This window comes from Equus asinus, chromosome 20, assembly GCF_041296235.1.
Source record: "Equus asinus isolate D_3611 breed Donkey chromosome 20, EquAss-T2T_v2, whole genome shotgun sequence".
NCBI classification, from domain to species: domain Eukaryota; kingdom Metazoa; phylum Chordata; class Mammalia; order Perissodactyla; family Equidae; genus Equus; species Equus asinus.
In genome coordinates, this window is record NC_091809.1 from 103,887,241 (window position 1) to 103,911,002 (window position 23,762).

The following is a 23,762-nucleotide window of genomic DNA, read 5'->3' on the forward strand; positions in this document are numbered from 1 at the left end:
AGACTGAAATAGTCAATAACAATTTTATGACAATATTTGTTAAGCAAAGGGTGATGATTTTGCAAACTAATGGTCATGAGAAACTTCCGGATTTAGGCTTTGAAGAGAGGGTCACATGGAAGCTTACAAACATTTAGGAGAGGATGAAGATGGGTAAATGGAGGTAGCTGCTAGTTGTAGACACTAGGAAATAATGCCTGGATCTAGGGAGTAGTTAAGGAAAGAGGGAGCCCAAGCAAGGTTGTTTTCTTTTTCTTTTGTTTCAAGAGAGAGTCTGCTCAGTTAAAAGAAAAGAGGAAGATTCGTTGGAAAGTAACAAAGCACACACTGAGCAATAAGAGAAATACCATAGCAAAGAGTTTCTTCCTGACTCAAGAAAGGGTGGAGGCTGGAACAAAGGCTGAAGAGTTGACACTGGAGGGGCACTGGAACTTCTTCCTAAGAGATACTCAATAGTATCTCAAATAGACAAAGCTAAAGCTCGCTGATCTCCTCTTTCTGTCTTTTCCTTTTCAGGCTGAACCCCTCACATTTCATTAAAGCACAGCAAGTTGGAGCCCTTCACTGTGCTGCTGGGTCTCTTCTGTTGTGTCCTAAGTGTGTCAGCACCCCTCTAAATGGTCTGTGCTCTAAAGGGAATGTAATGTCCACATGTGGTGTGACTAGCAACCAGAGAGCATGACTGTCACCCCTCCTTCTGGACCCAAAACTTACTGCGCAGTTTAACTTTTCATTAGCCTTGCATTTTGCAAGCCACATCAGACATCATCGGATTTCTCTACTTGTTTCTTTCACTTATTTTTCTGACATTGGGTGTGTATGTTTTTCTGTGTAATTTTCTCTCTGCCACGGTGAAAGCACCATCCGTGCCCTAGCTATGGGGGAGGCATCTGTGCTCTATCTTGTCCATCATTAATAAACCCCCAAGCTCTGTTCTCATTTCCAAGCTACTAATGCCTCATAATGATTTCCCAGTCAGAACACACGCAGCTGGGTATTCAAACCCCAGGTTAAATCTTGTTTTCTGACACATCACCTGTTTTGAGTTTGAAAGTAGGACTAGATGTGTTGTGAAAGTTACTCAAGAAAGAGGAATACGGGGTAATGAAAACGTTCACTCCTTTGACCTAACTGCTACCAACCCACTGAAGAAAAATGTTGCCCTTGATTTCTCAAATCAACTGTAAAAGTTTCAGCTCCGAAGGCAGGTACCATTACAGTTGCTATACTATTAAAACTTCTGCAGAGCCGTTTTTTTTGAAGGGTAAGGACATTGTTTGAGGCTAAGTTCGGATTAGTTTGATTGCAGCTGATATAGACATCTCTGAATTGTATTTTCTTACATGCCCGAGTAACCTAAGAACCTCAAATTAAAGAACAAAGTAGACTGACTAGGCACAACCAGACAATTTTAAAGGTAAAATTGAGCGCAATAATAACAGCTTTCAGAAATTGTGAAAATGTCAATGCAAGAAAATTAGTTCTAATGTAAGCTTAGCTGTGGAATTTTATTGAAAAAATTCTCATCTGAGCATGGAGCATTTAAGTAATGAATTTATAAGGAGAAACACAAGGAAATCAGAGAGCCATTACTTACAACAAGAAAAAACAAGTACACTCTAATGATTATAGATTTGAATATGGAATATTTTGCCTGATTTTTGCTTCATTGCCTCTTTGTCATAGGAGGCCTGTCTGATGATTTGGGTGAGTATCATGGGTGAATGTCTTTGTGTTTGCTCAGCAGAGAACAACAGTTGCAATATGTAAATAGGGTGCCTCTTCCCTTTGGATGCCTTGGGATATGTATAATAGATTAAGTTGGCTTTGTGCAGAGCAAACAGGTCCATATTACCAAGAATATGAATAATGTCGGTTCCCATAATTGCTAACATCTGGCTTTCCATAAATCTGCTAAATTGCATGGAAGCAGAATTAGATTTCTGCGTCATAAGTAAAGCAATTACATGGAACTCTGTAAGCAATATGGTCCTATATTCAACTGTGAAATCCTTTCATTCTGGCAAAAGCAAATCCAAGCTTTTCACCCTGTTTTTATTGTACACACTAGGTATGCTCATCTTTATGCTCAGGTGTCTTAATTTATGAGAAGAAAGCATCGCCAATATAAACTTTGTAAATGCAAAATAACCAAATGCTACAAAAGCTTATTATAGTTGGGCATTAATTGCCAATTTAGGGGAGACCATAAATTAAATATCTTTTTTTAGTCACTGGTTGTAGATCTGTTGAAATCACTCTTCCAGACGATTTCTGGATTGATTTGTTAATAAGTATTCCTCTGCCCTTGACCACAGGCATTTGATAAGAAACTAAGGTGGAGAAGGAGGAGGCAAGGTTGCCTTCCTATTTCAGTGTAGTTACTGTTTTGCTGTATTTATTGTACTTTGAACCAGAGACAAGGGCCTTCGCATAAGAAAACTCAAGAATAAAATGTGTTCCCTGAAGGGGAGGGTTGTGGTTATGCCTTATGCTTATTGAACGCCCCAGAGACCAAACTTTGGTAAAGTTCTATAATAGTATCAGTCTGTAAATTTCTTGGATAAGTAAGTTAAATCAAGTAAATACATTGAACATTGTACTTGGCCCTGAGAAAAGAAAAGGGAAAACATTTAGTCTCTGCCCTCAGTGAGCTTGCTATCTCTCGATAGAGATGGATATGTCAAACATGGAACTCCTACGAGATGCACACAAGGATAGCATTGTATATAAGGTACAGAGAAAGCAAAATGTCTATAGTGACTCTCTTGCAGGATGAGAGGTGGTGACGCTTGATCTTGATTTTGAAGAATGAGTGGGAGTGAAGATGCACAGGAAGGGGAGTGCTTACCTTGTCAATTAATTAATTTATACTGCAGCCCATTTCATCTAGGCTAAAAGCAGAGACAGGGAAGGCGCGAGTACTCCCACAAGAGGAAAGGCATGCCCCGAGGCACAGACAGAGGAAACAGCATGGTCTGTTTGTGTATCACTCATGGCTTTTGAGCAGCAAGGGGAAGAGACAGAAGGTAAGGGCCAAGTGTTAGATTGAGGCTTACATGATACATTAGGGTTTTGAACTTTCTGTGACAAGCCTCAGAGAACAATTGAGAGGTGGGAAGCAGAGGAGTGACATGGGCAGGTTTGCTTTCCAGAACAGCACTCCCCTGGGGAAGGTGCGTAGAGCAGTGTTTCTCACCTGGCTGAACTGAGCCCAGATGGCTGGATCCTACTTTAGTGTCTAGTGGTGGTGAGCCTGGGCACCAGTACGTTTTAAAGGCTCCCCAAATGTTTCTGTTGTGCCCACAATTGAAAATCTCTGCCTTAGAGTGAGAAGTGCCTGTAGTCAGGAGAGCAGAGAGGAGGCTAATGCAGTGGTCCCGGGGATAAGTGTGCAGATCTGCGCTAACACAGAGTTTGAAAAAATCTGAATTTCATATTTTATTACATATGTGATAAGCATCTGTCTGTCTGTCAATTTACTCCCTATCTCTGTATCTCCCAGATATACAAACTAAATCATAAACGTGATGAGAGAAGTATAAGACCAATTTTTTTTTTTTGTACGAAGAACATTGGCCCTGAGCTAACATCTGTTGCCAGCCTTCTTCTTTTTGCTTGAGAAACATTGTCGCTGAGCTAGCATGTGTGCCAATCTTCCTCTATTTTATGTGGGACGCTGCCACAGCGTGGCCAGAGGAGTGGTGCTAGGTCTGCACCTGGGATCCAGACCTGCAAACCCGGGCCACCAAAGCGGAGTATGTGAACTCAATCACTATGCCACAGGGCCGGCCCCAAGACCAAATATTTTAATTATTACTTTCAGCAAAAACTGGAGAGTGAGAATAATGCAAATGTATCTCTTCAGTATTGTTCCAAGGTAGCATCTACCTAAATACAAAGCCACATGGACCAACTTTCATTGTAATGGGAGGTCAGAGGACGTGAATTATTACTAAGAACTGGCATCATATTGGAAGATGCTTAACTGAGGAGGTAGGGGTTGAACTTTGTCTTAAATATTTGCATTCATTAAATCAAGAAACAAATATTTATTGAGTCATTAAGTTACCTACATTTTTATTTTCAAAAGGCCATAGATTAGGTGGTTATGGTTTTATACAGGAGATAAATGCAGGTCTGAGAGGTTAAATAATGTGAGCAAGAACATAGAGTGTAATGCATAAAATGACCAGTGGTTAGTAAGCACTCAATTAAATAGAAGAGCTTGGTTTTGAACATGGGTCACCTGGCTCTCACACTCAATGGTACTTTTAGTTGGGAAGATTTAGAGCAGAGAAAGAAGACTGGGGAGATGAGAGGTTTCTAGGCAAGAGCACCATATGGTCAAATGCGTTGAGAATGGCATGCGCATGACCAGGAACAGTGAGGAGGTATGAGGTCTGATTGTAGCAGACCTGGATTCTAGGCTACATAATTTGGGATCATTTCCACACTCTTCAAAGGAGGAATCATTATTCATTAACTAAATGTCTTGACTGAAGCTACAATTGGTGGGAAAAAGACAAACAGTAAATCTCGGGATGAAATAGTTCCCAGAAATGTTGTTGGAATTCCTTAACATCTTCCACTCTGTACCGCTGCTGTGAAACCAAGTCTTATACCAATACAGTGCATGCACTGTAAGGGCAGACAGGTCATTTAGTTCTCATTATTTTTAAGTGACAGTAGTTTCAAAATTCTAGCAAACTGTGAGTAATTAGATTAAATTCAGAATTTCAACTACAAATACTAAAGAGGATCTATATAATATCTTATTCTTGAAAATGAGTTGCAGTGTCTAGAGGGTAAATGGTTGAAAGCAGATAAAACCACAAAACATTCTAGCATGCTGAAAGATGGCTTGAGACTTGGGGTTGGCACAGTTTGGTAGAAAGAAGTCTACAGCATCTGTCAGAATGCCCAGGACACAATCTGTGATCTAACATACTAGTTGTGTGACCACCTAAACTCTCTGAACCTTAGTTTCTTCTTTTGTAAAATAAGAATATCTCCCTCTTGCAATTATATGGCATAACTTATGAAAAAGCTTTGAAAAACTTTGTAACAATATATATAAGTAAGTAGTAGCAGTAAAATTTATATTATGCCTTTGAGCACTTTAGGGGAAAATGCCACTTACAATTGTGTTTTTTTATTAAATTTAGTTTCACAATCCTTAACCAAATGCCTACAACCTTATACTTATATAAGTTTGACACATATTTAACATGAAATTTGGGATGTGGAATAAGTTAATTTACACTGTCTTATTCTAACTTACTATAGGAGGCAAGCCTACCCATAGTTATCTATATATTCTCTTGTGTTCCTCCTGATCACCTCCACAAGGACAGTGTCTTACGTGTCACTTTCAACATTTATAGCACCAGTGTGCAAAGAACCTTGTGCATAACAAACTTTTGGTAAAAATTTATTGGAATCAATGTTGTCATCTGAAGGATATCTGAAGTGTATGGCAATACGTTAATCACTGGAGTAGAAGACTCTGATAGACAAATGACCAGTGTCTGCAAATCGCCTAAAGATCATCATAAATAAGAAAAAAAAAATCAAGTAGAGGTTTCTTGAGTGGTCTGAGAACTAGCACCAATAAGTAGAAGTTACTGGATAATACATTTAATTTCAATTTAAGGAAGACATTTCCAAAAGAGTTATTCAATGATGGAATTGGCTGCCTTGGGAGGTAATAGATTGCCCACTGGGAAAGGCCTCAAACCAGGTCCAGACAGCTGTGTTTGAGATGTTGTTAAGGTCACTCAAGCTTTGAATGTCAGAGAGGGCTGACTGGATTTATGTGTGCCTTCCATACTTGGCTGTCAATGAAAAACAGTGAAATGTATGTGTGTCTTTCATCAGCATCCATCCCATCCCCAACTGTAACTCCAAGATATTTTCTCGTGTGGACAGAAATGCTGCTGGCCATTAGGGTGGTGAGGCTTTGATTAGGCAAGGCATCTACCAAGAATTATTTCCTGTTCTTTCGCCTTTGGTCCCAGGATCTGGGGGTAGTCTAGTTGGCTCAGGGTTGCTCTAATTGCTCACTTGTTCCTACTCAGTGGCTAATCTATTCACACCTTTCTAAAAGGCCCACGTCTCCATAGGGTATATCCACACTGTTAACGAATTAGCAGTGTTTATGGCCCCTGGATGGTAATGTCCTTGAGAATATCTGAAAACTAGTTCAGAGCTGCTACTGGATAATTTAGTAATTGGAATCTGGCAGCTGCTGGTTTGAGTCTCAGACCTGCCACTTGTTAGCTATATGACAGTGGGCTTGTTATTTAACGTCTCTGGGCCTCTGCTCCATTATTTGCAAAACAGAGATAAGAACAGATCCTCCTACACAGACCTGCCTTTCAGAGTGAATGAGATAATGCGTGTGAACAGCTTGGTACAGTACCTGGCACAAGGGAAATGTTCAGTAATGTTAATTAATGCTATTATAAATGATTATTATTTTCTAATAATGATCTTGGCTAGCTTCTAAAGCTCTGTGCTTTTTTTATTGCAGACATTGATGAATGTGCCTTAAGAACTCACACCTGTTGGAATGATTCTGCCTGCATCAACTTGGCAGGGGGCTTCGACTGCCTGTGTCCCTCAGGGCCATCCTGCTCTGGTGACTGCCCCCACGAAGGAGGACTGAAGCGCAACGGGCAGGTGTGGACCCTGAAAGAAGACAGGTGTTCTGTGTGTTCCTGCAAGGTGAGGCTGATGTGGTGCAGCAGAAATTCTAATGATGCTGCTGAGTGGCAGGCAAACCTGTTTGGTGAAAATTGATCTGTGGGGTTGAGAAGAGAGTGCAGAGCACAGGGCGGGCAGGGCAGAGAAGCCAGTGTTAGTCCTCCTGCTGGGAGCTTGTCATGCCTTTAAGATTAGTTGGGTGAGAGCTTTAATAAGCCCTCATCCCGCATTTATACAAACTTGCTGATTAAAACTACTCTTTGCTTGAAATGATCACCTGCCTGAACTTGCTCACTTTTATGGGGACATCCAGAAAAACGAGGCTCAGACTTGCTTCCAGTGGTCAGAGACAGGTGGACTTCCGTTCTGAACAAATGATAATGATAGCACGAGGCCTTCTGGTAAATGATGTCTTCTTTGTAGTTCTCATTGCTAGGCTATTCCTTACATTAAGTGTTTGGAAGTGAGTTTAATGCTTACGAAAATAAACTTCTGTCATCGACTACTTTTGCTTTATGCTTTGCAAAATGGGCCTATTAAAGTGTTTGATTTCCTTGTGCTTTATTTCTTCTTTGTTGATCTGGCCTATTCATTTTCCTTTGGTATTGCTTTACTGTAGCTCTTGCACTGTACTTTTACGTCTGTTGGGATGGGGCTCTTTAATCTTGGGCTTTCTGAGCAGGGGAGCCACTAGAAACGACTTGCTTAGTAGGCTCTCAGAGATCTGCTCTCCTAACAAATTCAGAGTGCTCCCTAGAAAGAGAGTTGAAATGAACCTTGAAAAGCCATCCAGTTCGTTCACCAACCTTCATGTCCGTCACACCTCCAGCAGACCTGGGGGCACCTATGTAGGAGAGCTACATCACCAAGTGTTTAGATCATTATCCCAGCATGCCCATGTTTTCCCTTATACATAACTAGTTCCTCACATCCAAACTTAGGTCCATTACCCCCATTTATTGAGCACCTCTTGGGTTCCAAGCACCCTGTAATTTAAAAACAGAATTACATTTAATATAGCACAATTTTGAAAGATGAAGACACTGGGTTTCTAAGTTTTAGGGCACGTAAGGTACCCTAAATATCACAAGATAGGAATGTCGAAGCTGGGAGCTGAATTCCATTTGGTTCCCCAGATTTCATGGTCTCTCACCTTGCCAAATGTCCTGTAACACTCTACAGATGATGTCTGTTGAGATATATAAAACCAATTAAACAATCAGTGAATCCAACTTGACTGAGCTCAAACTCTCAACTCAGTACTACGTTAATGACTGTGTGGGACATTCCCTCAAGAAGTTTTCAAGTTATTAAGTACAATATTTAACCATGTGACACTGACTCAAAGGGCAAAAGCTTTTTGTTTTTTTAATTAAGGTAAAATTTGTATATAACATTATATAAATTTCAGGTGTACACTGTTATAGTTTGAAATCTGTATACACTACAAAGTGATCACCACCACAAGTTTAGTTACTGTCCATCACCATACAATTGACCCCTTCACCCATTTTTTCCCAGTCAGCAACCTCCTTCCCCTCTGGTAACCAGCAGTCTGTTCTCTGTATCTAAGAGTTTGTTTGTTTTTTTTTGCTTTTCTGAGCTCCACATATAAGTGAAATAATTTGGCATTTATCTTTTTCCTTCTGACTTTATTTCATTCAGCATAATACCCTCAAGCTCCATCCATGTTGTTGAAAAAGCTTTGAAACAGTTCCTAGAAATGTTGTTGGAATTCCTTAACATCTTCCACTCTGTACCGCTGCTGTGAAACCAAGTCTTATACCAATACAGTGCATGCACTGTAAGGGCGGACAGGTCATTTAGTTCTCATTATTTTTAAGTGACAGTAGTTTCAAAATTCTAGCAAACTGTGAGTAATTAGATTAAATTCAGAATTTCAACTACAAATACTAAAGAGGATCTATATAATATCTTATTCTTGAAAATGAGTTGCAGTGTCTAGAGGGTAAATGGTTGAAAGCAGATAAAACCACAAAACATTCTAGCATGCTGAAAGATGGCTTGAGACTTGGGGTTGGCACAGTTTGGTGGAAAGAAGTCTACAGCATCTGTCAGAATGCTCAGGACACAATCTGTGATCTAACATACTAGTTGTGTGACCACCTAACCTCTCTGAACCTTAGTATATTCTTTTGTAAAATGAGAATATCTCCATCTTGCAATTATATGGCATAACTTATATATATATACATAAGTAGTAGCAGTAAATTTATATTATGCCTTGAGCACTTTAGGGGAAAATGCCACTTACAATTGTGTTTTTTTTTTAAATTTAGTTTCACAATCCTTAACCAAATGCCTACAACCTTATACTTATATAAGTTTGACACTTATATTTAACATGAAATTTGGGATGTGGAATAAGTTAATTTACACTGTCTTATTCTAACTTACTATAGGAGGCAAGCCTACCCATAGTTATCTATATATTCTCTTGTGTTCCTCCTGATCACCTCCACAAGGACAGTGTCTTACGTGTCACTTTCAACATTTATAGCACCAGTGTGCAAAGAACCTTGTGCATAACAAACTTTTGGTAAAAATTTATTGGAATCAATGTTGTCATCTGAAGGATATCTGAAGTGTATGGCAATACGTTAATCACTGGAGTAGAAGACTCTGTTAGACAAATGACCAGTGTCTGCAAATCGCCTAAAGATCATCATAAATAAGAAAAAAAAAATCAAGTAGAGGTTCCTTGAGTGGTCTGAGAACTAGCACCAATAAGTAGTGGCTGCACCAGTTTGCATTCCTGCCAGCCGTGTATGAGGTTTCCCTTTTCCCCACATCCTCTTGAACATTTGTTATTTCTTGTCTTGTTAAGTATAGCCGTTCTAATGGGTGTGAGGTGATATGTCCTTGTAATTTTGATTTGCATTTCCCTAATAATTAGTGATGTTGAACATCTTTTCATGTGCCTGTTGAGCATCTGACTATCTTCTTTAGAAATATGTCTGTTTATGTCCTCTGCCCATTTTTTGATCAGGTTGTTTTTTTGTTGTTGACTTGTATGAGTTCTGTATATTTCTTAGAAATTAACCCTCTGTCAGATAATATGATTTGCAAATATTTTCTCCCAGTTGGTGGGTTATCTTTTCATTTTGTTCATACTTTGCTTTGCCTTTCGGAAGTTTTTTAGTCTGATGTAGTCCCATTTGTGTATTTTTTGTTTTGTTTCCCTTGCCTGAGTAGGCATGGTATTCGAAAAAATACTGCTAAAGACTGATGTCAAAGAGTGTACTGTCTATATTTTCTTCCAAGAGTTTTATGTTTTCAGATCTTCCATTCAAGTCTTTAATCCACTTTGAGTTAATTTTTTTGTATGGTGTAAGAGAATGGTCTACTGTCATTCTTTTGCATGTGGCTGTCCAGTTTCCCCAAAACCGTTTATTGAAGAGACTTTCCTTTCTCCCTTGTGTATTCTTGGCTACTTTGTCAAAGATTAGCTGTCCATAGATGAGTAGGTTTATTTCTGGACTTTCAATTCTGTTCCATTGATCTATGTGTCTGTTTTTGTCCCAGTACCATGCTGTTTTGATTACTATAGCTTTGTAGTATATTTTGACATCAGGGATTGGCATGCCTCCAACTTTGGTCTATTTTCTCAGGATAGCTTTGGCTGTTCAGGATCATTTTTTGTTCTGTATAAATTTTAGGATGCTTTGTTCTATTTCTGTGAAGAATGTCATTGGGATTCTGATTGGGATTACATCGAATCTGTAGATTGCTTTAGGTAATATGGACATTTTAACTATGTTTATTCTTCTAATCCATGAGCATGGAATATCTTTCCATTTCTTTGTCTTCTTTCATTTCTTTCAAGAGTGTCTCATAGTTTTAAGTGTATAGGTCTTTTACCTCCTTTGTTCAGTTTATTCCTAGGTATTTTATCCTTTTTGTTGCAATTAGGAGTGGAATTCTATTCTTGAATTCTCTTTCTGCTAGTTTGATATTAGTATATAGAAATGCAACTGATTTTTCTATGTTCTTTTGAACCCTGCAACTTTGCTGTAGTTGATTACTTCTAATAGTTTATGGTGGATTCTTTAGGGTTTTGTACGTATATAAATCATGTAATCCACAAACAGGGTGAGTTTTACTTCATCCTTTGCAGTTTGGGTTCCTTTTATTTCTTTTACTTGCCTAATTACTCTGGTTAAAACTTCCAGTAAGTGCTGAATAAGATTGGTAAGAGTGGAGTGGGCACCCTTATCTCGTTCCTGTTCTCAGAGGGATGGCTTTCAATTTTTCACCATTAAGCATGATGTTGGCTGTGGGTTTGTCGTATATGGCCTTTATTATGTTGAGGTACTTTCCTTCTATGCCCACTTTATGGAGAGTTTTTAACCATAAATGGGTGTTGGAGCTTGTCAAATGCTTTTCTCTGCATTTGTTGAAATGATCATGTGATTTTTATTCCTGATTTTGTTAATGTGGTGTATCACATTGATTTATTTGCAGATGTTGAACCAGCCTCACATTCCTAGAATAAATCCCACTTGATTGTGGTATATGATTCTTTTAATATATTGTTGTATGTGATTTGCTAATAATTTGCTGAGGATTCTTGCAACTATGTTCATCAGCAATATTGGCCTGTAATTTTCATTTTGCATTTGTCCCTTGTCTGGTTTTGGTATTAAGGTAATTTGGGCCTCGTAGAATGAGTTAGGAAACGTCCTGTCCTCTTCAAGTTTTGGAATAATTTAAGAAGGATAGGAATTAAATCTTTGAATGTTTGGTGGAATTCACCCAAGAAGACGTCTTGTCCTGAACTTTTGTTTTTGGTGAGACTTTTGGTCATGGGCTCTACTATCGCTGTTAACTGCCTCACCTTGTGCTCTCCATGGGCTCAGGTGCTGCTGCTGCTCTGTGCACCGCCTGTACTGCTGCTCCTGTTATCTGGAGGTACTGGCAGCATCACTGCCAGGGGTGCTGGTCAGACCACTGGCAGACCAGTTCCAGAATCCCAAGTCTGACAGTATACCAGGTGCAGCTGCCCCTCTGAAGATAAAGAATATCATAGCCGGAGAAGACAGTGACAATCACCTGGTTCAAACCCCTCATTCTGTAGGAGAGGGAGGACGGAAGGACTCCAAGACTCTTTACTTGTGATTGGTCTATTCAGATTCTCTATTTCTTCTTCATTCAGTTTTGGAGGTTGTACGTGATTCTAAGAATTTACCCATTCCTTCTATGTTATCAAGTTTGTTGGAGTATAGCTTTTCATAGTATCCTTTTATAATCCTTTGTATTTCTGTGGTGTCTCTTGTAATTTCTCCTTTTTCATTTCTGATTTTATTTGAGTCTTCTCTCTTTATTCCTTAGTGAGTCTGCCTAAGGGTTTGTCAATTTTGTTTGTATTTTCAAAGAACCAGCTCTTAGTTTCATCAATCCTTCCTATTGTTTTCTTTGTCTCTGTTTTATTTATTTCTGCTCTCATTTTTATTATTTAATGTCTCCCACTGACTTTGAGCTTTGTTTATTGTTCTCTTCCTAATTCTTTTGGGTATCATGTAAGCTTGGTTATTCGACATTTTTCTTGTTATTTGAGGTAGGCCTCAAATTGCTATAAATTTCCCTCCTGGCACTGCTTTTGCTGCATCTCATTTTTTTTTTATTTCTCTTTTAATCCAATAGTTCACTAGCATATGGTTTTGTCTCCACATATTTGTAACTTTCCCTGCTTTTTTATTGTAGTTGATTTCTAGTTTCATACCATTGTGGTCAGGAAAGATGCTTGACATGATTTCAGTCTTAAATTTATTGAGGCTTGCTGTGTTTCCCAACATATGGTCTATCTTTGAGAATGTTCCATGTGCACTTGAGAAGCATGTGTTTTCTGCTGTTTTTGGATGGAATGATCTAAATATATCTAAGAAGTCCATCTCGTTTAGTGTTTCATTTGAGGCCTCTGTTTCCTTGTTTACTTTCCATCTGAAGGAGCTATCCATTAACATATGTGGGGTGTTAAGGTCTTCCTACTATTGTTATGTTGCTGTCAGTTCCTCCCTTTAGTTCTATTAATAATTGCTTTATACACTTTGGTGCTGCTCTGTTATGTGAATATAAAGTATTATGTCTCCTTGGTGGAATGTCCCTTTTATCGTTATATAATGCCCATCTTTGTCTCTGATTGTCTTTTTTATCTTGAAGTCTGCTTCATCTGATATTGCTACACCCACCTTCTTTTGCTTTGCCCTTTGCTTGGAGTATCATTTTCCAACCCTTCCAACTGAGCCTATGTTTGTCTTTAAGTGTGAAATCTTTTTCCTGGATGCAGCATATTGTTGGGTCTTTTTTTTTCATCCATCAACCCATTCTGTGTCTTTTGATTGGTGAATTTAATCCATTTACATTTAGAGTGATTGCTGTATATGAGGGCTTAGTGCTTCCATTTTATCTCTTGTTTGCTGGTTGTTCTGTATGTCCATTGTTTCTTTTTCCTCGTATTTGTGCCTGTCATTTCTGTTTGGTGGTTTTCTATTTTGGCTTTCTCACTTTTCTCTTTATTTATGATTTGTGACTCTGCTCTGATTTTTCATTTTGGAGGTACCATGAGGTTTGTATCAAAGATCTCATAGATGAGATCATCCTTTTTCTGATAGCCTTTTATCTCCATTAGGTTATGAAGGTTGCATGCCCTTCCTCTTCCCCTTCTCTGTTTTTTTTGTCACAAATTATTCTTATTTATATTGTGATTTGTGACCAATTCTAACTATTTATAGATATTTTTGATGTTTTCTTTACCTTTATCTTTTATGTTATATTTAAGTGTTTGCTAAACTATTCTGATATAGAGCTGCAATTTTCTGATTTTGTCCATCTCCTTTCTCAAGACTAGTTAAAACTTTGCCTTTTTGTATAAGGTAGGAGGGCTCCTTTCAATACTTCTTGTAGGGCAGGTCTAGTGGCAATGAACTCCCTCTGCTTTTGTTTGTCCGTGAAAGCTTTTATTTCTCCATCATATCTAAAGAGTAACTTTGCTGGATAGAGTATTCTTGCCTGATGGTTTTGTCTTTCAGTATTTTGAATATATCATCCTGCTCTCTGCTAGCCTTATAAGTTTTCCACTGAGAAATCCACTGAAAGCCTGATGGGGGTTCCTTTGTAGATTATTTTCTTCTCTCTTGCTGCCCTTAATATTTTTTCTTTATTATTGATTTTTGAGTTTTAATATTACATGCCTTGGAGAAGATCTTTTTGGATTAATGTAATTAGGAGTTCTATTAGCTTCATGTACTTGCATGTCCAGTTTCTTCCCCAGGTTTGGGAACTTCTCAGCTATAATTTCTTTCAGTAAGCTCTCTGCTCTTTTCTCCCTCTGGGTTACCTATAATCCTTATGTTACTTTTCCTAATTGAGTCAGATATTTCTCAAATAATTTCTTCATTTTTAAAAAATCTTGGTTCTCTGTCCTCTTCCACCTGAGTCATTTCTATGTTTCTATCTTCAAGCTCACTAATTCTCTCCTCCATAGGGTCTATTCTATTCTTGATGCTTCCTACATTATTCTTTATCTCATTAATTGTGTTCTTCATATCCAGAATTTCTGTTGGGTTTTGTTTAGAGTTTCAATCTCTTTGTCCCATGCTGCACTTGCACTGCAGTTCCCAAGTTGTCTGAGGTGCTGGTTGCACTGCTGCCAGGGGTGCTAGGTTCACAGGTATCACTGTCATTGGCAGGTGCCTGCAGACCCAGGGTCTTTTATGCAGCCCCCGCTGCTGGTGGATTTGGTGTCGGGATGTGGCCACTGGGGGCTGGGTGCTCATGCCCTCTCTGCTGCCAGTTGTGAGTTGGGCCACCACTGCTGCCACCACTCCACGGACCATCCTAGGATGGGGCCACTACCACAACACAGCCTCCACCCCAGGGCTTTTGTGCACACATGGGGCCTCTGCCACCTTGCAGACATTCAGGTATGCAAGGCTGGGCCACCCTTGCCTTCATTCTCTTGTGTGGTCCACTGTGTGAGGATCCAGACCCTGGATCACTGCCACCAGTGTTGGAGGTAGGGGCTGCTCCCCTAGTTCCACTGCTTCTTGGAAGTCCACTCCACGCACCTTCAGATGTATAGCTGCCTGGATCTCTTAGGCATCCTGTTTTGCTATGAGGAAATCCTTTGTTGGTCAGTGGATGTCTGTTTGGCTGTAATTTACAGAAGAGAGACAAAGGGAACCTCTGACTCTGCCATGATGCTGATGTCACTCCTGTTGGGAGGTTTTTGATTACTGATTCAATCTCCTTACTAGTAATCAGTCTGTTCAGATTTTCTATTTATCCCTGGTATAGTCTTGGAGGATTGTATGTATCTAGGAGTATATACATTTCTTTTAGGTTGTCTAATTTGTTGACACATAATTGTTTGTATTACACTTACAAACCTTTGTATTTCTGTGGTATCAATTGATCTCTTCTATTGTCTTTTTATTCTTCATTTCACTTATTTCCACTCTGGTCTTTATCATCTCCTTTTACTAACTTTGGCTTCATTCTTCTTTTTCTAGTTCCTTTAGGTATAAAGTTAGATTGTGTATTTGAGACCGTTTTTGGTTACATAAGGTAGGCCTGTATTGCTATGAAATTCCCACTTAGTACCACTTTCACTGCATCCCAAAGATTTTGGTATGTTGTATTTCTGCTTTCATTTTACTAGGTATTTTTTTGATTTCTTCAGTGACCCACTGGTTATTCAATCCATTGCTTAATCTCCACATTTTTGTGGTTTTTCCAGTTTTCTTATTGTTTTTGATTTCAAGTTTCCTACCAGAGTGGTTAGAGAACTTGCTTGATATGATTTCAATCTTCTTGAATTTATTGAGATTTGTTTTGTGTCCTAACATGTGATCAATCCTAGGGAATGTTCTATGTACACTTGAGAAGAATGTGTATTCTTTTGCTTTTCGATGGAATAGTCTCTATATATCTATTAAGTCCATCTGGCCTAACGTATCATTTACAGTTGCTGTTTCCTTATTAATTTTCTGTCTGGATGATCTATCCATTTATGTAACTGGGGTGTTAAAGTCCCCTACTGTTAATGTATTGCTTTCAATTTCTCCTTTTAGGTCCATTCATATTTGCTTTATATATCTTGGTGCTCCAATGTTGGGTGCATATATATTTATAAATGTTATGTCTCTTGCTGAATAGACCCCTTTACCTTTCTCTTTTATTACAGTCTTTGTTTTAAAGTCTATTGGGTCTATTATTAGTACAGCTACACCAGCTTTCTTTGCATTTCTATTTGCAGGGAATATCCCTCTCCATCCCTTCACCCTTAGTCTGTGTATGCCCTTACTTCTGTGTGTGTTCTTAGTTCTGATGTGAGTTTCTTGTAGCACCAGATAGATAGGTCTTTTTTTTTTTATCCATTCAGCCACTCTGTCTTTTGATTGAAGAATTTAGTTCATTTACATTTAAAGAAATTATTGATAGGTATGTACTTATTTCCATTTTGTTGATTGTTTTCTAGTGGTTTTTGCAGTTCCTCTCTTTTCCTTTCTTCTTTTTTTCTTCCCCTGTAGTTTGAAGGTTTTCTTTAGTGTTAGGTTTACTCTTTCTTTTTCTCATTTTCTTTTGTGTATTTGCTATAAGTTTTGGCTTTGTGGTTGCCATAAGGTTCATATATAACTTCCTATGTATACAACAATCTGTTTTAATTACATTCCCCCCAACATTTTATATTTTTGATGTCACATTTTACAACTTTTTATTTTATGTATCTAACTATTGTAGTTTTAGTTAATGTTACTACTTTTGCCTGCTAACCCTCATACTTGCTTTATAAGTTATTGATCCACTACCTTTACATTATATTTACATTTTCCTGTGAGATTTTTTACTTTTATATGTTTTCTTGTTATTAATTAGTGATGTTTCTTTTTACTTCAGAGAAGTCTCTTAACATTTCTTGTAAGGCCAGTTTAGTGATGATGAACACCTTTAGCTCTTGCTTTTCTGGAGAACTCTTAATCTCTCCTTCAATTATGAGTGATAACTTTTCCAAGTAGAGAATTCTTGGTTGGAAGTTTTTTACCTTTCAGCACTTTGAATATGTTGTGCCATTCTCTTCTGGTCTTCAAAGTTTCTCCTGAAAAATCTGCTTATGGCCTTATAGGGTTTCCCTTATGTATAAAAAGTTGTTTTCCTCTTGCTGCTTTTAAGATTCTCTCTTTATCTTTAACTTTGACCAGTTTAATTGTGTGTCTTGGTGTGGATCTCTTTGGGTTCATCTTATTTGGACTCTATGGACTTCCTGGACCCGTATATCTGTTTCCTTCCTCAGATTAGGGAAGTTTGCAGTCAGTATTTCTTCAAATAAGTTTTCTGGCCTTTTCTCTCTCTCTCTCTTCCTTCTGGGACCCCTATAATGCAAATGTTATTCTGCTTGAGATGAAAGGTCTCTTAAGTAAGCTTCATTTTTTTAATTTTTTTTTTTGTTCACTGCTTTGTCTGGGTGAGTTCTGTTGCTTTGTCTTCCAGCTCACTGATCCGATTTTCAGCTCCATCCAGTGTGTTGTTGAACCACTCTAGTGTATTTTTCAGTCCAGTTATTTTGTTCTTCAGCTCTGTAATTTCTGGATGAAAATTTCATGTATTTTCTGTCCCTTTATTGAAGATCTCACTGTGTTCATCCATTCTTATCCCAAGTTCAGCGATGATCTTTACGACCATTACTTTGAACTCTTTGTTGGGTAAATTGTGTATCTCCATTTCATTAATGTCTTTTTTCTGATGTTTTAGCTTGGTCTTTTGTTTATAGCATATTCTTTTGTCTCCTCATTTTGCCTGACTCTCTGTGTTTGTTTCTTTGTATTAGGCAAATGAATTCTCTTCCATTCTTGAAGGAGCAGGCTTGTGTAGGAGATGTCACTTGGGATCCAAAAGCACAATCCCCCCAGTCACCAGAGCTGGGCACTCAAGGGGAGTTTCCTATGTAGGCTATACATGCCCCCTAGTTCTGGTGGGGTTGTATGAGCTTCATGTGGGGTGGGGCTGCTCACCCTCTGTGTCTGTTTGTGCCATGTGTGAGTGGTGTGGGATCCAGGGCTGCTCAGCTTCTGCCTCAGTTGGTACCACATGCAAGCTGCTTGGTGGGGGCTGCTTGCTCACACTGTTAGCAGGTTTGAATGAGTGGGAAAAAATGATGCCTGCCAGCAAGGTACAGAGGGGACATAAAAATGGTGCCTGCCAGTGTTCTGTCTCCGGAGAGAGTCCCAGCAGACTTCTGCAACTCTGGCAGATGCTTTAAGATTAGCTAGCGAATCTCCTTTATATATGGTCTAGGCTCTTTTCAAACTGCTGCTTTTTGCACTGAGTCCTGGGACAAGTAGGTCTCCATACAAGCCCTTTAAGAGTGAGATCTTTGCTCCCTACAAGCTTATGTTTCTCCTAAGCATAAGCTCCACTGGTATCAAAGCTAGACATTCTGAGCGCTTGTCGCTCTGGTGCAGGACCCAAGGGTTGTTGTGCCTGGTGTGGAGTACAAACCCGTTACCCCTCATGAAGAAGCTTTATTTATTTATTTATCTATCTATCTAGTTAGAGATCCCTCCTGATTGTGTGTCTCCATGCCAAGGTGTGGTTTGGGCAAGAGCCTGTCTCTCCCTCTCCTATCCATCTTGATGTGGCCCTTTTGTCCTTTGTTGTGGAGCAGGTCTTCAGCTAGTTCTCAGGGTTTTTTAAGTGGATTTCTTCCATCCATGGGAGGAAGTGAGTTCAGCATCTTCCTACACCTCTATGTTGAACCCCCACCCCCAACTCAGGGAAAAAGTTTTTAAAGGAAGGAAAAGCTCATTGTAGGTTAGAATAGTTGAAAAGGGCTTATAGAAGAGGTTGGCAATTAGTTCTCCATTCAGCCAGCAAAACAAGGATGAATTCCTTTACTGGTTCCTTTCTAGAAAATATTGTTTTTCCAAACTTTTGAGGATGATCACAACCTGACCCCAAATCCTTTTTAGAGTTTCCAGATCCCCAGTCTCTGGAATAGGTATGGGACTTTAGTTGAGTCTTGACTAGTCTGAAACCAAAATGTCTTTATCAGTTTTTTTTTTTTATTTAAGCCATCATAAATCAGGGAATTTACCAATCAGTCCAAGCAGCCTAAGCTGATTTATTCTACTTTGACTCCTAAAGTATCTCCAAAGTCTTATGAGAATTAAACTGAAATTGCCACAGGAGATGAACAATGCTTATAATCTTATTAAGTTAATATAGTGCACCTTCACCACTATGGCTCACCTTTATTTATAGATTTATTTACATAAATCCTTTTTTGTTTTCCAGTGGTATTTATTACTCATTGATAGCAAGGCTTCCAAGAGGTTGTGGAGGGCCTGGTTTTAGGAGCTGAATGAAGAACCCTGAATCAAATTCTGTAGATCATCCTCAAAAAGTGAACTCATTTGCGACCCTCCATGTTTGTTTGCATTATTTGCAGTTGAAAGTATTCTATTATTTTTTTTAAATTATTTTCCTCTTTATTTTAAAAAGTATTCTATTCTGATTTGATAATAAAAGTCTCTGGTACTCAAGCATCCAAATGGGTTACAGTCCTGTGCTGCATAACGACATCTCAGTCAACAACAGACCACGTATAGATGGTAGTCCCATAAGATTAGTACCATATATCCTAGGTGTGTAGGAGGCTATACTATCTAGGTTTGTGTAAGTACACTCGATGATGCTCACACAACAAAATCGCCTAATAGTGCATTTCTCAGAATGTACCTCCATTGTTAAGTGACACATGATCATATTGTAATGGAATCATCATGGTGGCTAGAAGTAAAATTAAAGTACTGGCTTTTTACTCATATCCTTGATGTTTCAAATTCAGATAAAACCAAATAACAGAATCACACAAACCAACAAAGGGTCAAAGCTTACTGTTGAAAGAAGCAGAGTCAAAGTTCTTTTAAAAAGCCACTTGTCCCCCTGAGAGTCAGTACACCAGGTTAGCTACTAGAATTTCACACCACTTGAAAATGCAGCCTTGAAATATGTCCACAGCTGAATGGAGTTCAGTGATAAAGCTAGGCTAGCACAAATGGATTTGGGCTTTTGTTTAGATGCCGTGCGCTTCCTTGACAGTGGCAATGATTTTGTGTACCCCTAGACCACTGACTTGATTAGGCACAGAATGATTGTTGAACTCTTTGGAACCCTTGCTCCTCTAGCATTATGCAGACCACAAAAACCCAGAGTGAAAAATGGTTCTCTCTCTAGGCTTGATCCCTAAATCTTAGTTACAGCCCAGCTTCTTTTCATAGATACCCATCTGTGGCTCTTCCGTTCATAAATTTGTCCAGAGCCTTAGGAAGACGTCTTTATTTTCTACCTGTGCTCCATGGGAAAGTAGAGGGGTCTCAAGTTTATTAGTTTCTAGGAAATGCAGCATTTTAGTATGAATCGTTGTATTTATATTGGAGATCATGGAGCTGAATAGGGAAATGGATACACAAAAGGTTAATCACCTGTCATGCCGTGGTAGAGTTAAGAACAATTTGTTGTGGGAACTAGAAGTGGGAAGTCTGCTCTATTGTGGGAGAGTGCAGAGAGGAATAGGGAACAACTTCACAGAGTAGGTGACCTTGGAGGAAGACCTTAAAGGATGAGAAATTTAGCCAGGTGGAGATGTGGGGAAAGTGAATCGCAAACAGAAGGAACAGCAAGAACAAAGATGCAGAAGACTAACAATATATGTTGTGATCAAGAAAATATGAAGTGAATGATGAGATTAAAATATCAGGAGCAAGAAGAGTATGGGAGGGGGTTAGCCAGTGGTGAGCCTGGAGATAAAGTCTGGGGACAGAGTCAGGACACAGAATTTAGACTATCTGGTGGGCAGCAGAAGATCATGAGAGATTTTTCATTTAGGACTGGCATGGTCCAATCAAGCTCTGACTGACAGCACAATGAAGGACAGAGGAGATCAAAGCTAAGAGGAGAGATACCACTTAGGCTCGAGTCAAGGTTCAGGAGAGTAAAGATGAGAACCTGAAAGGGTGAGTGAGCTAAGGCCACACGGAAGATCACAGAAATGAAATGATGGATCCTGATAAATGAGGATCTCAGACACTCAGCCCCTGTGGCAACATGCGCCCTCATTCTGTGGGCAAAAAGAAGCTTCAGAGTAGCTTAGCTGCCCATTTTCCTGGGGGAAAAGTGTTCAGGTGCCACTGACAAGAGAAAGAGCGAGGGTTTGCAAGTTAGGCTTATGCATACTCAATAAATGTTAGGCATTGCGAACCTACATTCACTCCTACATCTACGCCTTTACCTGCTACTACTGCTGTCATTAGTAACTGGAAAATCCAGTGGGAGAAAGAGAACAAGCTATGAAGGCCAGATTTCATTTCTGTGCTTTATGCAGTGTTTTGTTCTGCCTTTTAATTAAAAAGAAAAATGAATAGCATTCATCCTGAAACTAAATGTAATACTGAAGACCTGGGCAATACAAGATCTTAAGTTCTGGGAATTATGGAGATGGGTAGAGAAATGGATGCCATAAATAACCATTCCCCACCATGTCATAATAAAGTCACGGCCAAATTGCCGTGGCAACACAGAAGGAGCACAAAGTAGAAAATACCTTTGCTGTGAGATTGTCTGGAATGCTGGCCATTTGACCTGGTCTCATATAAGCCTTTGCCCAGAAACTGAGGAAGGTGGCCATAGTAGGGAACCTAAAGGGTCCATGTGTCTCCTTCAAGCAAGGAGGGAATAACCTGATCTGCAAGGAGCTGACAATAAAATAGCCCTGCCGTTCTCAGCATGGCACTCACTCATAGAGTAAAGAACGGGGATGAGTCAGCCTGTCCCTGGGGCCAGTATAGAAGTTAGGTTTATAGATCCCTGCAATCTACTCAGAAAAATGCTTTGCTTTGCTCTCTGAACCTAACCAGCAGCATTGTCAATGCTTTCCTGTCTGCGGTGTTCTTGATGGCAGGAGTTGGCTGTGCAAGTCTTAAGGTTGTGAAAAGATGAACCTATTAGCAAGTTTAATTCTGTGCTCAAAACTCTAGAGGTCTCATCAAGGAACAGGGTCTCCATTTCCATTCCACTGACTTCATACACCTCCTGTTCCAAACCCTGCCTTCTCATTACAGTTTGAGGGTTCTGTCCTGCTAGTTGCCCAATGGACTGGGTCCTTTATTTTTCCACCAATGGTTCTCAAACTTTCCCTTGCACCAGAATCAAGTGGGGGGCTTGTGAAACTTAGATCACTGACTCTACCTCCAGACTCGCTGGTTCTGGGTTGAGGCACAACAATTTGCATTTCTAACTAGTTCCCAGGAGATTCTAACCAGTCCCTGCTTGTTAGAGGACTATACTTTGAGAGCCATTGCCCCCAAATCCCTCTGATCTCAGTTTGTCTGAAATCTTTTCCCTACCTGCCAGCCTTTTCATTATACGAGGAAGCAGCCTGGTGGAAAGTCATCGATATAAAAGTCCAGATTGGGGTGTATTTCTTGTTTTCTTATTAATTTGCTAGGTGGAAGTCATTTCCTCTCACTGGGCCTGGTTTCCTCTTCATTAAAATGAGACAGCTGGGTTAAATGACTGCTGAAGTTTTTCTTCCCCAGGTGCTAATTAGAGAGGGCTAACCAGCTAGCTTGTGGGCTATAACCTGAGGCAAAATCCCTATTTTGTAAGAAGATTGGATATCACAGCCCAATAAATTTGCATGTGAGAAGGTCGAACAGATGCATCTCGAGTACCACTCCTAATTTTAAACTTTGTATCAGGGATCCAAAAATTTTTCTTGCAAAGGGCCAGATAGACTTGCATTCTGTAAAGTCTCTGACTCAAATACTCAACACTGCCACTGAAGTGTGAGAGCAGCCATAGACCATGTGTAAATAATGAGGGAAGCTATCTTCCAATAAAACTTTATTTACAGAAAAAGGCAACTGGCTGAATTTGGACTGTGGGTGTCGGTTTGCCAAATCTTGGTTTATATTATCATTCAGTTTACATAAATAATATTACCTAAGCCCACATTCTTGATTTAAAAGTTTCAAAACTATGGCAGAAAGAAAAACAGTGCTATGCAATTTGGAGTAAATGTATCAGTGTATTGTCTATTCAGTAATAAAGTGTGTAATTTACAGAATAAAGCCTCTAATTTTTCATGGCTTAATCAGAATAAATTAATTCTTTATTTTCTAGGAAAGTGTATGTCCCTGCTTTTTAAAATTCAGAAGCAACTTAAATATTATAATACTTATTAATCGTTTATAGCTTTATACGTTATAAAACTGCATATAAAGTATTTAGTTTCTATGGCAGAAGGGTTGGAAAATACATCTTTGGCATTTAAGTGGGGATTGTTTTGACCACCCCAGCTGGGATAGCAGTCAAGCTCTGGGAATGACCCTAGAGATCTATGACAAGACAGATTACTCGCCATTGGTGGGCTCAATTCTATTGCAAAATTTGGATTCTCATGTGGTTGCACTCTGTGAGCTGAGGTTTTATAATGGCATTCTCATTGAATTAATGGAGCCACCTGTGACATTTCATTATTAGAAATGATTTTCTTGACAGTTACCCTGTAATTCAAAAGCCAAAGGGAACATAGCCATTGTTCCGAAACGTGTTAGAGACTAAGAGAGGCCTCTTTGGCATTTTCCCATAATTGATGAGAAGTGAAATTACTTTATTTTGCAGTAACCCTGGAGGCTATTCACTTATTCTTATTCTTTTTATCAGCAAATGGGGAGAAACCTGACATTCTGATTGGGTCTCATTGGCTCTTGTACAGTAGCCTCTTCTAAAAGAATCTCTCTCTGTTTGATGTTGTTCATGGACATAGCCATGTGGGTTCCTGAGGCCTGGTCCTTTTATACTTGGGGAGAGTAATAATATACCCTCTGTAGCTGAGCTGATCAAATGGTTCCAAGTCATAGCTATCAATATTTTTCTTAGCTTCTGTTGGTTAAAATAAACCCCTAGGGAGTCATTTTGGGCAATGGTTACACAAGCAAAATATATTAGTGAGCTAAAATAATGGTATGTTACCT

At 39.1% G+C, this 23,762-nt stretch overlaps 1 protein-coding gene across 4 annotated transcripts in view; it reads left to right on the forward strand.

The window, feature by feature from the left end:
- NELL1 (neural EGFL like 1) overlaps positions 1-23,762 on the forward strand; it is a 779,413-nt gene that overhangs the window by 748,960 nt on the left and 6,691 nt on the right. For all 4 annotated transcript variants that reach the window (XM_070491352.1, XM_070491350.1, XM_070491351.1 and 1 more), the window contains one exon: positions 6,536-6,729. In XM_070491352.1, coding sequence (XP_070347453.1) covers positions 6,536-6,729 — 194 coding nt within the window. The remainder of the gene's footprint in view (positions 1-6,535; positions 6,730-23,762) is intronic.